Source organism: Leptodactylus fuscus, chromosome 2 (assembly GCF_031893055.1).
Source record: "Leptodactylus fuscus isolate aLepFus1 chromosome 2, aLepFus1.hap2, whole genome shotgun sequence".
Classification (NCBI taxonomy): domain Eukaryota; kingdom Metazoa; phylum Chordata; class Amphibia; order Anura; family Leptodactylidae; genus Leptodactylus; species Leptodactylus fuscus.
Genome location: NC_134266.1, coordinates 248,312,070 through 248,327,404, shown reverse-complemented (window position 1 = coordinate 248,327,404; position 15,335 = coordinate 248,312,070). Strand labels below are relative to the sequence as shown.

The following is a 15,335-nucleotide window of genomic DNA, read 5'->3' as shown; positions in this document are numbered from 1 at the left end:
GAAGAAATAACATTTCTTTAATTGTTACTTACTTCACAGACCTGAGATATGTTTATGCTGTGTCAAACTTTTCCTATGAGTAAAGCTAGGTTCACATCTGCGACGGGGGACCTGAACGTCAGAAAGCCAAACCGCTAAAACAGTGGTCACCTGCGGACACCACTGACTGTAATGGAGTCCACGAGGGATCCGCCATTTATACTAAAAGCTGTGGAGAGCAGGACTTTTCTTACCACCTATTTCTGGCGGTTTCTGCGGCGGAGTCTCCAAAGGAGAACACAGAATATATGAGAACTTAGCCTAACAGAAGTGATTGGAACCTGAACTTGATAGGCCACAATGGTAGGAGTAGGACCAAACGCCTGTGAGGGATTTGGCTTGGTGCTACTGACTTACTACCCTTACAAGTGTAGTGGCATCAATTGTTATTTGGTACTGCGCCATAGAGTAGAGGACTACTTAAAGGGGTTGTCCCATCACAAGGATCCTATCTATACTGCTAGTTTATGTGGATTTAAGACTTTTCCTAAATGCATTGCTTTATCAAAACTGCTTTGTTTGGCCGCTATCTTAATTTATTCACTTCATTGTTTACACTCCGTTTCTATGGCCCTTGGGATTATCTGCTCATTTGTCAAGTGATGTAGCTGCCTGCTCTCATGGGGAGGGGGAGGGGCTGGGAGCAGCTCTGAGCTGTTTGTGTCTGATAAGTAGTAGAGCTTCTCAGATAGGGGAGGAGAGAGCTCCGGGATTTCTGAGCTCTTATCAGTCGATTTAATTGAATTTGGCTGATAAGGGCTGAGATACAGAGTCCGTTACCTCTCTATGTAATGAAAACTGACTCAAATCCAGCTCTGCTACATCAGCTTCACACTGCGGTAATTCATTTACAACCAATCCCGTGCAAGTGAAACCCCGCCCACCAATGTGCTGAGAAAAGCAGGAAGTGAAGAGAGCACAACAGCCTGCAGGTTAGTGAACAAGAGTCATGGGAATTTCACTTTAAGAGAGATCACAATATGTTGACTACTGCACTTATACTAGGAACCCCTTCATGTAAAGACAAACAAATGCTCTTTTTTGTTCCATTTGGTGGACCCGACTGCCTTCAGAATGAGTATAAATTTAAAGAACTTGCCCCATCTGGGTCATGGATATGCCACAACCGTCAGACAGTTGTGGGCTCAACCTTATCAGACCCCTGTTCAGTAGCCATAATGAGAACAGAGATCGGTACACACTGCTCTCTTCTATCGGAGTTCCAAAAATAGCCAAGTAAGCGAGCAACCAGTTGTCGAAACTTCCATAGAACTGAATGAAGACAACACGTAGCCACGTCTCCATTCACAGCATCTGGAAAACAGGGACCGAGTGACCCGCATTCTCAAGATGGGTCGCATACCCCTTTAAGATGACATTACAAAAATTTAGAGTAAGTCTCAAAGAGGTAAATTTTTATGGCCATCTTTTTTTCATAGGTAAGAGCTGTAAAACAACATGAGGGCAGAAAACCAATCCTTGTACAAATAGGCAAGGTAAGTCCTAACTTATAAGTAGGCATAGATCATGGAGACTACTCGTACCTGGCAGGATCAGAAGATAATGGCTGTAAGGGAACCTTGTAGAAGTGCTTTCTCCTGTCCTTCAGACTTTCTACAGTGAGAAAGGGAGGTTGAATACGAGTTAACATGGGCAGGAAAAGAGAAAATAACACAAAATAAGATAGAGCTGGTCAATTCTGAAGGCAAGTGATAATGGTGAAAGGACATGGCGTGCAATGCTGAAGTCAATGCAAAAACCTAAATAAATTGGAATAGGGCCTGCTTACTGGGCACTTCTATGTCACCAATGTCCGACAGCTAGGACTTCGTGTCACGTCAAGTCCTGATGGACCATCGTCTTCAGTGTCACTAACTAGAGATGAGTGAGCAGTATTCGATTGAATACGTCGCCGCCATAGGTATGCGTGTAAGCGACCGAACACCAATGAGTTAAATGCATCGAATATTCGATGTGCTTAACCCCTTGGTATTCGGTCGCTTACACGCATGCCTATGGCGGCGAAGTATTCAATCGAATACTACTCACTCATCGCTATCACTGACTATAAAAGACCAAACATACAGCAACAGCAAAAAGCCAAACAGATTACTGAAACCCCATCCAATTAGACCTTGCTCCATAATAATAAACACCCACCATGAGGACTGCTTGTGAGAGGCTTCAATGCGGCTTTGGATTCATTCTCCAAGGATCGATCAAATTCCGGTAAAAGTTGTCTTTTGATTGGTGGCTCTCCTGTGTGTAAAAGGTTACCAGCTGCCTTACCAATCCCATGCATCATTCATATACTAACATAAAAGCATATAACATGCAAAAATAAGGGGCAACATGGTGGCTCAGTGGTTAGCAGTGCAGCCTTGCAGCGAAGGAGTCCTGGTTTCAAATCCAGCCAGGAGCAACATCTGCAAGGAGTTTGTATGTTCTCCCTGTGTTTGTGTGGATTTCCTCCCATTCTACAAAGACGTACTGATAGGAAGAAAAAATGGACATTGTGATCCCTATATGGGGCACACAATCTACATAAAAAAATTTGCAAAAATATAAAATAACTAATACCTTCTGCTTTATTCCCCCTATGTGCACCATTTATATATAGAGGCTGCATATACCATACATGTTACTATGCATTGTCTGCACCACCTTCCTGTGCAGCTAATAAAGCTTGACTATCCCCAAAATTGTAAAACCGGGGTCCTAGCAGTGCAAATTTAAAGGGGTTGTTGCCAATGATTAAAGCCTTATTCACACCACAGTGAATAACGGCCATAAATGTCTATGGGTCTATTTGCACGGTTGCGGATACCGATCCGGTCTTGGCCATCTTTGGTTAGATACTAGTCACGTGTGAGAATGACATGACCAGTCCAATTATTGGCGGTCACGTGAGCCTCCATGCTTCTGGTGTTGTGAGAGCAGGCAATGGACAACGGAGTACCAGGGATGTCATGACGCTTTTTTTTCCTTTTCCCTACATCATGGCCAATCCTGTTTTTGTCAATATTCAAGTGAGCTCTGTGCACAAACTAACGGTGTTGCCATTGCTCCAAAGAGCTCATTTACATATTGACAAAAACAGCAAAACTTCAACAATGGAGGTCCCAATTCCCAAGAGGAGAACATTGTTTTATTCAGGTGACATAACCTGAATGTGGGGCTGGGCTGATATGTTGGGCTCCATTGATAGACTCCCTTTAGTATCAAATATTTGTCAATTTTAAGTTAAAAAATGATGATGAAATCACATACCACGTATTGCGTCATCGGACCGTAACCTCTTTCCATTTCTGATATTTGGAAGCTTGCCTGAAGCTGGTGATAAACCACTGGTCCCTAATTCCGCATCGGTCAGATCTTCATCGTCCATGAACGCTTTGGCACTTTCTGCTGCTTCGATCTCAAAGTCATTCTCTGGAGTGTCGGATGTCGTCAGACAGAAGTTTGTTGCTCCAGCCGCATAAAGAGGTGTCGAATGTTTTATGATTCTTGGCAGTGGAACACCCCGCGGAAAGTCCAAGGACCTTGCTGAAGTGTTTTGGTTCCCTCCATTACCTTCAACAGTGTTTGTCTTCGAGTGGTCGCACTTGGTGCTCAGTAATGGCTTAGGTGTGTTCATTCTTCCAGATTGTTGACGTTCCTTAAGATTATCTTCAAAATTTTCATCAGAATTTATTTCATCAAAAAGACCCTTGACTTTCTGCAGAGCATCTTCTGATACTTGGACTTGCTTTCCACTGGCCGTGCTAAACGCACATGAATTTTTGGCCGGCACATTGGAGGAATATTTTATTTCTGATGGCTCAGGCATTTTGATTTTTTCTCTTACTGATACTTTCACTGCCGAGGATGATTTAGGATTAGGTTGGATATCTCCATTCTCTGATGAGCAGCCATAATCTACTGTAGAAAATAGTTCTCGTGCCCTCTGTAAGGACTCCTCGGACACAGTCATGGATTTTCCACCAGCTGTGCTAAAACATGGCACCTTGGGTACGGAACCGTCTCCCACAACTGGTTCTCCAGTTTCATTTCTGGTCGCTGAAGACCTTCTCTGATTTATCTGACCAACGGCAGGGAAGCCTTCATGTTTTTCGCTTTGGTTCCTTGTATTAACCTGTGAACTTTTTGCAGTATCTAGTAGATCTTCAGTATCTACAAAAAGTCTTTTTGCCTTTTGGAGAGCCTCATAAGAGACCGTCACAGTCTTCCCACTTGCTGTGCTGAACGCTACAGGAGGCAGGGCGACAACTGGGGCATTTACTTCAGTAAGCCTCTGTAGGTTGTCAAGGTTTTGACTAGAGAAGTCGTTCATTCCTTTATTTCCTTTCTTTATAGAACCAACTGGGACACTCGTGTGTGACTGATCTTTTCCATGATCATCATCTAAATCTGCAAACATGTCTCTAGCTTTCTGTAGAGCCTTCCTCGACAACTGGACAGGATTGCCACTTGCTGTACTAAAAAACGCCATCTTTACATTAGAAACGTCTCGATGAGGAACACAGATGCTTGTATCTTCTCCTTTAGGATCAGTAGATTGGTTTAGAGTTGGTTTTAGATCCTTGGCTTCTGCTGCACTGGAGGGGAGTCTTTGGTTGGCCTTGAAATTGTCCAGATTTTTAGCTGGAGTCTTGTTGGACTTTACAGTGCGCCCTACCTCGGATACAGCAGGGTCGGTCTCGGCAAATATCTGTCTTGCTTTCTGGAGGGAAGTCTGAGACACGGCCACGGTTTTACCGCTTGCTGTACTGAAACCTAGAGGAGGCAAGGTGGATTTGGGATTTCTTCTGTCATTTTGTTTGACTAAAGAGCTGGACTCTCCCTGATCTGGCAAAAGGCCATCATCTATATCATCAAACATGCGTTGAGCTTTTTTCAGTGAGTCTTCCGACAGCTGAATCGCTTTCCCACCAGCAGTGCTAAAAGATGTTCTGCTCAAGTCAGGAATTTTATCTTCACGTGTCTTAATCGACATTTCTTCTTCTTTATCTGTCAAAACATCAGCACCAAGACTTTCCTTATTCTGCCCCACCCAAGGTTTTGCTTTTCTATCTTGTGTTACGCTGGAGTTCATTCTGTGATTCTGGTGATCCAAGACAACGCAAACTTTGTTTTTCCCCAGATCGCAGCCTTTAGATTTATTCTGAATGGATAGATTATCTAAAACATTAAGTTCTCCAATATCAGCAAAAATTTCTTGTGCCTTCTGGATACATTTTTCAGAAACGCCTATCTTTTTACCATTTGCCATGCTAAAACCTGGTTGGGGAACTTTAAAAGTGGAATCTTTAACGTGAACAGAGGCGTCAGGCAAACCGCCAAAATTTACTATCGATTCTTTCAAGACAGTTCCAGAGGTTTGCTCGTCTGAACCAGGACCATCATCTACTTCAGAAAACATTTTGTGAGCCCTTTCTAGACCCTCCTCAGATAACAGAACTGGTTTCCCACTGGCAGTACTGAACAAAGACATCTTTGATACTGGCTTATTGTGTGGCTGAAGGCTTGACTCTCCGGTCACTAGTTTTTGTGTCATACACATCTGCTTTGGTTTCTGAGGAGGACCATCCAAAATCTCTTTACTGAGATCCATTGGTTTCGGGTCCGGTGTTAGCCCATGTGTTTTCTTTTCTAAAAAGATGGTTTTATCCCGAATTGCATTTGTTTCACTCAGCAAACCTGATGGTCCAGGCACTATATGTGGGTCAGACGTATCCATTAGATCACTGAACATGGTCCTTGCTTTATCTATAGAGGCCTTGTCAATATTAATCAGCTTGCCTTTTCCAGTAGAAAACCCAAGTGGCATTGACAGGCATGTAGCCGAAACCGGGTTCTCACATCTACTTGAAGCAGCGTCACAAGTTTGCACTGACTCTAAAGGAAACCATTTGTCACTGTCCATCTCAGTTGGCTGTGACGTAGTTACATGTTCTTCACGACTCTTACACTTTTCTTCTTGCTTACTTGACAGTCGGTCTGGACTATATCTTTCATTGGTCTTTACATGCGATGGTATGGAGGTAATCTGTACGACATTGGATGGAATTTTGCCGTCGACTTTAATAGATAACACATTAAAAGTTTTGGACTTCGATAAACATTGCAGATCTTGTGCAGTCTTTGTGTTTCCCTCTTTCACATTTTCTTCCATATCACTGAACATATCGATCGCCTTGATTAAATCCTCATCGGTAATGTTACCAGATTTACTACTAGTCACCGTAAACCCACCAACCGTTCCTTCCCTGGGTTTGATGCCAGAGCCCGGCACAGATTTCTGATCTGTCCCACTGTCAGTTTTACTTTCAGATTCGCTGCTTTCTTTATTTCCCTCTCCAGTAGCAAAGCTATCGTTGAAGTCCACGTCTTTCCAGACATCCGACATATTGAGCTTCTGAGAATCACTAACGCTCTTTGGATTTTGCACATTTTCATTATCTAAACCAAGTAAATTCAGTTTCTTAACCTGTGTAAAGTCAAACTGACTACCTGCATTCTCCAAGATGGAAGAAAGTTCATTGATTTCTGCTTTTTGGCTTTCGGTAAAGACGTCGTATACGTTACATTGTATTCCAGTCAATAAACCTTCCAAGTTCCTCTTGCCTGTATTTTTGGGAGTAGGAGTTAAGGTCAGCTCAGAATTTTCCTTCAAGCTCTGAGGACTTACATCACCTTTCACTTTACCGTCTGAAGAGGGTTGCTTGCATGCACTTAATGTAGTAGACATTTTGTTTTCTTCCTTTACTTCTTTAGGCAGACCCCCATCCAAATTCCTTGAAGTATTAGGTTCAATATTGCAAGTCATTTCGCCCTGTTGAAGATTCACGTTTGATGCCACCTGGTCGAAAGTACTTGTTTTTTGTCTTTTACATGGATTTGGATAGATTTCCTGTTCAATATCCTGGAACAAAATACTTCCTTTGGCAATTGCTGTTTCTTTGACGAGGATTTCCTTACGAGATGCCGTCTGGAATCCGACATGATCAGTTTTAGAACTGAAAAGGAAAGGGGTCTGCTCTACATTCCCAGTTATAATGGGATGCAATAGAGGCAAAGAGTCATCTTTTAAGAGAAGTTTTGCTTTTCTTAAATTTTCTTCTGAAATGTGTATTTTTTTATTAGATGCCATTTTAAAGCCCCCCAAATTCGGCATGTTTGTGCCGACCGGTAGATCAATGCATGCCGTGTTAACTGATATAGATTCTGCTTTTGAAAGGTGTGAAGTATTGCAGGATGAATCACAGTCGTTCCCTGTAAGGAAAGGATTCTCTTGTGAGTTACTTTCTTTATTCTCGCCATCTGTCTGGGAACCTTTGACCTTGGTATTGCTGTATGTTATTTCAGAGTGTTGTTCTGATCCATCTTCTAGATAGGAAATGTTCTCTGTTTTGGCCATTTGAAGGGTTGTAAAGTCATCACCAACTGAGGGCACATTAGTTTCATTTAAGTTGGATTTTACCCCAGGGGAAGCCTGTGGATCTGTATCTATCATATTCATGAACGTCTCTTCTATCTCTTGGACATCTATACTGTTATCTTTAAAGTCATCATCCTCTTCTTCTACTTCTAGAAGGTTGTGTGCCGATGCAGCGTTCTTTGAATCCAATGATCCTGGGGAAAACAATTTAAAGGGGGGGGTCATACAATTTCATACTTTGTTACAAAATTAAACCACAACAACTAACATGGGTGAGCAAAAGAAAGAGGCGAAAAAAAAAAAAGATATTCACTTTAGTATTTTTTGGTTTCAAAAGAAACCAAAAAGCCAAGTTAGGGCGGGTTCACACCTGCACCCGGTCTTCACTTTGCAGGTTTTTGTTTCCTTTTTTTTGTTTTGTGCATCGTCATTCCGTCGTGGCATCCCTCTCTCGATTAGGCCTAAACAGGAGCGTGTCTCGAGCCGCGGATGACACAGTTGACTCAGCCGCCGAATCTGTGGCAAGATAGGTCATGTCACTTCTTTTTCCGCTACTAGCTAGCAGGAAAAAAGCGAGTGGCTCCCACTGAAGTCAATGGGAGCCTTTTTTTGCAGTGTCACTCTACTAGCATTACTATGTCATATGCTATGTTGTAGCAATAGCAGAGATCAGACTGCTGCGGGACTACTAGTAAGGGATCGTCCTCACAATAGAGGTCTATGTAGACCGCCGGCTTACTTTTTTCCGTGAGAGCTACATTCCCGCTCACATAAAAAAGAAGCGAGCTGCCCTTTCTTCAGGCGGATTCCGCGGCTGATTCAGCCCTGGCAGCACCCTCTGGGCTAGGCCCATTTATTTGGGCCTACTCTGGAGCGGGAAGCCGCAACTGTCCTGGCTTCCGACAGGCGCATTTTGGTCCTATTCTGACGCGGCTTCCTGCGTCACGATCAGGACCAAAATACGCCGTCCAGTGCCACGTGTGAAGTAGCCCTAATATGTCATTAATGTGTCTCCTCACAAGAACCTTTTATGTTTACTGCAGAAGCTTCATTATTTACACAGGCAGCTCATTCACATGCATACCTGGCCTGGTAATATGGGGAATATTACTTCTCACTGCACCATTTTAGCAAATGTAGTAATATATACTGTCTTGACGATTCTTAGATTGTCACGGCACTCTCCCTTTACTCTACTGATAATCTGACTCCGTGTCATGTGACTCTATGGCTGCTCTACTTCGTGTACAAGCAGCAAGAGTAGAGCTGGGACATTAACGTGAACCAGAATCAGAATGTCAGCGGATGAGATAGAGAAGCAAAACTTCTGGCCACCCCCAGTGCTTAAATTTTTTTAAAAAAAAATTATAAGAATTGCCACAATGTGAGACCCGGGGTCTCACATTGTGAGGTTAAGTTTGCTTAATGGTGCAGTGGGTACACTGTCCAAAAATATTATCACCACATGACCCTTTAAAGACATGGAGCACAACCTATTGCAGGTAGCTCTATTGGGACCAATGATAACCAGCAGTCACTAGATTAAGGCTCCATTCAGGTCACGTTTTCTATTCGCTTAGCTAATGCAAAAAAAAGCCGCAAAAGTTTCTGTCCATTTATTTGGGACGGACGCAAAAAACATACTCTACCATATTTCTTTTTTTAAACATTGATCTGTATGTACAGATGGCCATGTGTTAGTGTATGTTCTTTTGAATTCATCAGCTAAACGGTTGGAAAAAAACCCATGATCTGATTGGAACCTAAACTGAGTACGACACCAGAGCTTCTATAACAGAGTGACGATAAAATTGGGAAACGTTCCTCAAAATGACCTAACACACCATCCTAAAAGTTATCTAATCTAATGCTTAATAAGACAAGACATACTTCTGGACTTGACATCAGGTGTTTCCGTGCTACTCGGAGGTTCATTGTACGGTGTCCTGACCGTCTTCGCTGTGGTTTCAGTTTGTTGAAGTTCCGTTTTTAGGTTATACAAAAATTTGGTCTGCTTTTTCAGTGTAGACAGGAGAGGTTTAGGTTTCTGGTCTGCTATATGGCAGTCCATTGCGAAGGATGATGAGTGACCACCAGATACAAGTCTCACCAGAGATTTACTGTCATCTGCAGCATCGTGTGGAAATCCCTCCTCAGGCTTCCCCTCGTGATCTGTATATCGAGAAGTCGTCTTATTTGTCACCTTAAGACCTTTGGATGCTTTCTCATCCCCGTATAGTTGCGAATGATTAAATGCTGAATTTTCCATCATTTTACCATCTCCACATCCACCAGTTTCCATACTTAAGTTCTCTTCTGACATATCAGGGAGGTTCAATGGCGTCCACTCATAAGATAAAGATATTTCTCTTGGACATGTCTTCTCCTGTAGTAATCTGCCATTTACATTCTGCTCCTCTGAATCGTACAACGTCTTCTGCTGCTCAGTGTTTTCTACCAGTAAATCATTCATTGCACTACACGGTTTAGTTTTTCTTTTAATTCTATCGACTTTTACTTTTCTCAGTTCTGGTGGTTTGTCATTCGTAAAAAACATGGACAAAACATCTTCCATTCCTTCTATTGCGTTCTCAACCACTTGGCACGCCTCCTCATCTCCGACTGCGTTCAGAACGGTTTTCTTCTTTTGTGCCTTCAGATAATTTGGTGACTTTTCTGTGTTTTCAGAAGTTATAGCGTCTGCTGTGAAGAATACAGAGAAGTACACACTCAGGAAAGTGGACTAGTTATAAAGTGAGTGCATCCTTTAAAAGGGATTTCCTGGCATTTAAAGGGATCCTATCATTAAAACTCAATTTCTTCTGCCTACCACGTAGGAATAGCCTTAAGAAAGGCTATTCTTCTCCTACCTTTAGATTTCTTCTCCACGCCCGCCATTCCGTATATAATCCGGTTTTCGATGGTATGCAAATGAGTTCTCTCGCAGCACTGGTGGCATCCCCAATGCTGCAAGAGAACTCTCCAGCGCCGCCTCCATCTTCTTTAGGAACGGGTCTTCTTTGCGTCTTCTTCTGGCGGTGGCGTCAAACTTCTAGGCCTCGGGCAGCCGACTGCGTATGCCTGTTGGCCACAAAAAAAAAAAATGGCCGCTTACAGTACTGTGTAAGCGGCCATTTTCTAGTGGCCGGCGGGCATGTGCAGTCAGCTTTTGCCCTAGGCCTACAAGTTTGACCACCCTTGCCGGAAGAAGACGCGTGAAGAGGCCGTTCCTGAAGAAGATGGAGGTGGTGCTGGAGATTTCTCTCGCAGCACTGGGGACGCTCTCAGTGCTGCGAGAGAACTCATTTGCATACAGAAGAAAACCGGGATTTCTACCGAACGTCGGCGCGGAGAAGAAATCTAAAGGTAGGAGAAGAATAGCCTTTCTTAAGGCTATTCCTACGTGGTAGGCAGAAAAAATTAAGTTTTAATTATTGAATCCCTTTAAAGGGGGTTTCCAGTTTTTTTTTAACCCCTAGGGAAGCTTAAAATAATAAACAGTCCCTTTGGCCAGAGATCCAGTGTGTCCCTGATCTTTGTTTGCGTCTGTGCACGACACAGCAACCAATCAGTGACTGAGGGCTGATGCTTTGTATGAACAGACCGTCACTGCTCAGCCACTGATGGGTACTGGTATTCAGGCCAAATGTCGGGAACACAAGGGACCCAAACAGAGACACTAAACTGGATCATTAGACAAACGGACAGATGAGCATGCAATGATTATTTTAGGCCTACCTTTTATCTCATTTAAAAAAAAAAAAAAAACCAAACCACTCTCTCTTTAATTGCTTGCCACTCCACTGATGTTGCTCTGGTGGTCCCTGCAGAGATCACACCACCGTACACCATTCATGTGATCGCTGCAGCCAATCACCGGCCTCAGGTCTGATGGTAAAATTCACAGCATGTGACTCCTGAGATGATCGGCTGCACCAGTCAGGAGAATGATGTACAGTATGTGAGAATTGCAGAGAATACTATTATTATTATTATGCTACCTCCTGCACTTGCTGATCTTTCCAGAAATCCTGGAGAACCTGATTAATAATGCTTCCATAAATCAAAAAAGTAAAGATAAACTTTGCAATAGTTATCTATTCTCAGCTATCACACACTAGACTTCATAGATCTCTAAGTTTATCAGCTTAAAGGGGTTGTGCTGTTAATACTGCTTATGTCTAATCCACAGGAGAAAGGAGGATCAAAAGTCTGCCAGTTCTGAGAGAACAGAGCGCCGGTGTGATTTTATGACCAGCGCTCCATTCACTGCTATTTGGCTACCAGGACTGTAATCTCTGGCAGTGCCCATAGTCCATTGTAGTGAATAGAGTGTCGGTCATACAAGCATACTGTCACTCTATTCACAAGAAAGCTTTGTTCCCTCATTCTCCTAATGATGGAGCCTCCAGTAACCTGACAGCACTGTGGATAAGAGATAAGTGTGCTTAACAACACAACCTATAAAGAGAACTAAAGAAAATATCCAGTACTGGCTTATATGGTCAGCCATGCGATATTGCCCAGTCTTTACCTGGCTAGCAGTGGTCTTCTCCGCTCGCCAAGTTTACCACACACAAAGACATTATGTAAATTTACTCACCGACCTCTGTGCTGTCACCGTCAATCTTTGGTGGTGGTGGAGCTAAGGAACCAGCTGCAGAACTATTCATCTTGGAGAAGAGACTCCGTACAATCTAAAAGTGAAAATCAAGGATTCCAGAGATGTGCTGGTGTAACAATATTACTATACATAAATCCCATTATGTAGGCTGAACTTACAAGAGGAGGTTGTTTGGCTGACATCCCCTGCCATACACATATACACACTTGGCTAAACATGCATGTCTTCTGAATGGGAGAGGGAAATAAGGCTGTGTATCAGCTGCATTTACCTTACTGAAATGACATGCTGAGTCAAACCAAGTTCACACCAGTAAATGCAGCAGTTTTTACCAGCCAAACCATGACCATGAGAAACTGTCCCAAGTCGCTGCCAGACACTTCTTGCGGGGGTTTATCTCTCTGAACACAAAAGATTTGGGTATGCTGAAACACAACAAGCCCAATCCTTTTCTTTGCTGATATCTGCTGCTAAGGGTAGTCGGAAGACCTCACACCTCTAATGTACATGGCCAAAAAAATAGCTTTGTGCTATAATTTACACCACTTAGTAAGTTTGATGGCTCACAGGAGGCCCCAACCACTCTCACTTTTAAAAATAGTCCAGAACATTGCTGCATACCCCTTTAAAGGGAATCTATCATTGGCTGTGGTGATTTTTAATTAAGCCTTTAGAAAGGCTATTCCAGACATACCTTTTATTCATTAATCCTCACAGCCGCTTTTGACTTAGCCCAATTTTATTGATATGCTAATTAGCCTCCATAGAGCACCCGGAAGTGTCTGTGATCCTCTCTGAGCACTGCTTGTGTGATCTGTGTACACATGGGGGAGGTGAGAGCAGAGAAGGCTGAGGAGTCGCCATCATCATCAGCCTTCCCTGCTCCCTCCTGGTTACACAAATCACACAAGCAGTGCTCAGAGAACATCACAGACACTTCCGGGTGCACCCTGGAGGCTAATTAGCATATCAATAAAAACGGGCTAAGTCAAAAGCGGCTATGAGGATTAATGAATAAAAGGTATGTCTGGAATAGCCTTTCTAAAGGCTAGGCAAATATATGCTTAGTTATAAATCACTATAGCCAATGATAGAATCTCTTTAATAAATCCTTCCTTCTCTCCTTCCCATTGATCTCTTCATTATTATACCTTCTGCTAGAGAAGGTGAATGCTTTAAACCTGGAGGGTTATTTTCATGGACAATATATATATATATATATATATATATATATATATATATATATATATATATATATATTTATAAATCCTGCTGAAAACTGAATATATACAAAAATCATTAAAAGCAACAAGAGTTATTCTGTCTTCTTAATGGAAACCATTCAATTCCTTGAAGTTCAACTCAAAAAAAAATAAAAAAATGAAAAAATAAAAATCTTACTCACCACCACATCTTCTCTATCAAATGTCCTTGGATTAGAAGGTTCTTCTTTATCTCGAGCTACAAACAGAACAAAGGCTTGAGAAACTAGTTGAGAATTCTTCTAATACACAGTCTAGGCCTAGAGCTACTATTGGAGTTACTGGTCTCCAATGGAGATTTGGGCGCAGATGTGAACCCCGCCTTATCCTCCAGCATCACTGACTGTGACAAATACGACATATTTGTCAACTGTATGTCGAACTATTAGTAAAGCTGGGCCATAGTATATGAACAGGAGGTTATATTCACACAATGGACTAAATATCAATGTGTTACAAAGCAGAGGCTGTAGCCTTGGATTTGTGCAGCAGATTCACATAAGGAGTAGCCTTACTGATACTGTATGGAATGATCCTAATGAAATTGGAGCAGCAAATGTTTTTTGACATAAATACATATGCAAATTTTGCAATACATGTTATGAGGGTTGCAGGAACAGAAATTTCATTCAGAGAAGGACTTTGCATGAATTTGATGCAATCCGACATGTATGAGCATAACCTAACTGCTACATATCTAGGCCGGACACCTATTTATACACAGCCATAGTGAAACACAAACAGGTCCTACCTATGATCACAGTTGGGGAGGGTGGTGTAGCCATTGAGCTTGACCAGGACATTTCAGAATCTGCTTCTACTCCAAGACTCTCTGATATACATCTAGAAGAGCTTTGATTCTTAAGAATAATAAAGAAAAAGGTTTGTGATGAGGGATGGCTGAAGCTGAACACGCTTAACACTGTATAGTGACTAAAGACAGTTATGGTATATTGCCTACTGACACCTTCGTTCTGACTGTAAATGGTTAGAGTAAGTTCACACAGGGTTTTTTAATCCGGAGCCTGAGGCGGAGGCCCAAAATATGGGTAGCTGCGACTGGATGCCGATGCACTGCACTGGCATCCAGTCGCGCACTCCGCTCCAGATTAGGCCCAAATGAATGAGCATAGTCAGGAGGAGGGAGTGTCTTCAGGGCGGATGTCGCGAGTCAAATCCGCCTGAAAGAATGAGGATCTCGCTCCCGGAAAAAAAAACTGACCGGCTCTCATTGATTTCAATGGGAGCCGTCTTTTTGGTCAGGATTTTGAGGCAGATACGGCCTCAAAATCCTGACCAAAAAAACCCATGTAAACTTACCCTTAGAAATGCCACCACAACCCCCTGAGGGTTAGCGTCCTCCATTCCTCCTCATGACACAACCGCCGTGAGGAGGGGTGTGAATGGAGTGGTGGACAAGCATAGTTGTTGGCCTATGGTCCTGACAACCACTGGTCCAGCACCTGCAGCATTACAGTAAATTCCAGCCATTCCAATGAGTGGTCAGCTATGAAGTAGATGGATGAACATCCACCAAAGCCTATCTTCATTCTGACACAAGGAGGAAAGCATCAGGCCAAACGCTCTTGTCATGTTGTGCAATAACTCCTTTAACAGAAGAAATAAAGTAGATGTAAGGTACTTACCCTGATCAACTGCGGGGTGCACAATAAACTGTCAGAGATCTCTGAAACAAATAAAAGTGGAAACCCTGAGGACTTATTCTCACATGGAGGCATATTTAGTAATACTAGTAAATTGTAGTGTATTCTGCAACATGGCGCAATATGCCACATTCTGTATTTATGCCCCAAAACATGCAAATTGAAAGCCGTGATCTCTGCTAGCAAATATCAGAAAAAGTGATCAATATAGCGCTCCGTATCTGATGCCCAAACCAGGAGTGAATAATAACGAAAGAGAAAGTGCATGTGCTAGGTGCTACTCCTGCAAGAACCTGTACAACTTT

The 15,335-nt window shown here is 42.6% G+C and overlaps 1 protein-coding gene across 1 annotated transcript in view; it reads right to left on the bottom strand.

Annotated features, from left to right (window-relative positions):
* The window catches only part of BRCA2 (BRCA2 DNA repair associated), a 37,595-nt gene that overhangs the window by 19,097 nt on the left and 3,163 nt on the right, over positions 1-15,335 (bottom strand). Inside the window, exons 5-14 of the mRNA XM_075265990.1 lie at positions 15,013-15,053; positions 14,118-14,226; positions 13,510-13,565; positions 12,084-12,177; positions 9,371-10,183; positions 7,483-7,674; positions 6,001-7,416; positions 3,310-5,937; positions 2,200-2,298; positions 1,584-1,653 (exon numbers count right to left, since the gene is read on the bottom strand). Of these exons, the coding sequence (XP_075122091.1) occupies positions 1,584-1,653; positions 2,200-2,298; positions 3,310-5,937; positions 6,001-7,416; positions 7,483-7,674; positions 9,371-10,183; positions 12,084-12,177; positions 13,510-13,565; positions 14,118-14,226; positions 15,013-15,053 (5,518 nt within the window). The remainder of the gene's footprint in view (positions 1-1,583; positions 1,654-2,199; positions 2,299-3,309; positions 5,938-6,000; positions 7,417-7,482; positions 7,675-9,370; positions 10,184-12,083; positions 12,178-13,509; positions 13,566-14,117; positions 14,227-15,012; positions 15,054-15,335) is intronic.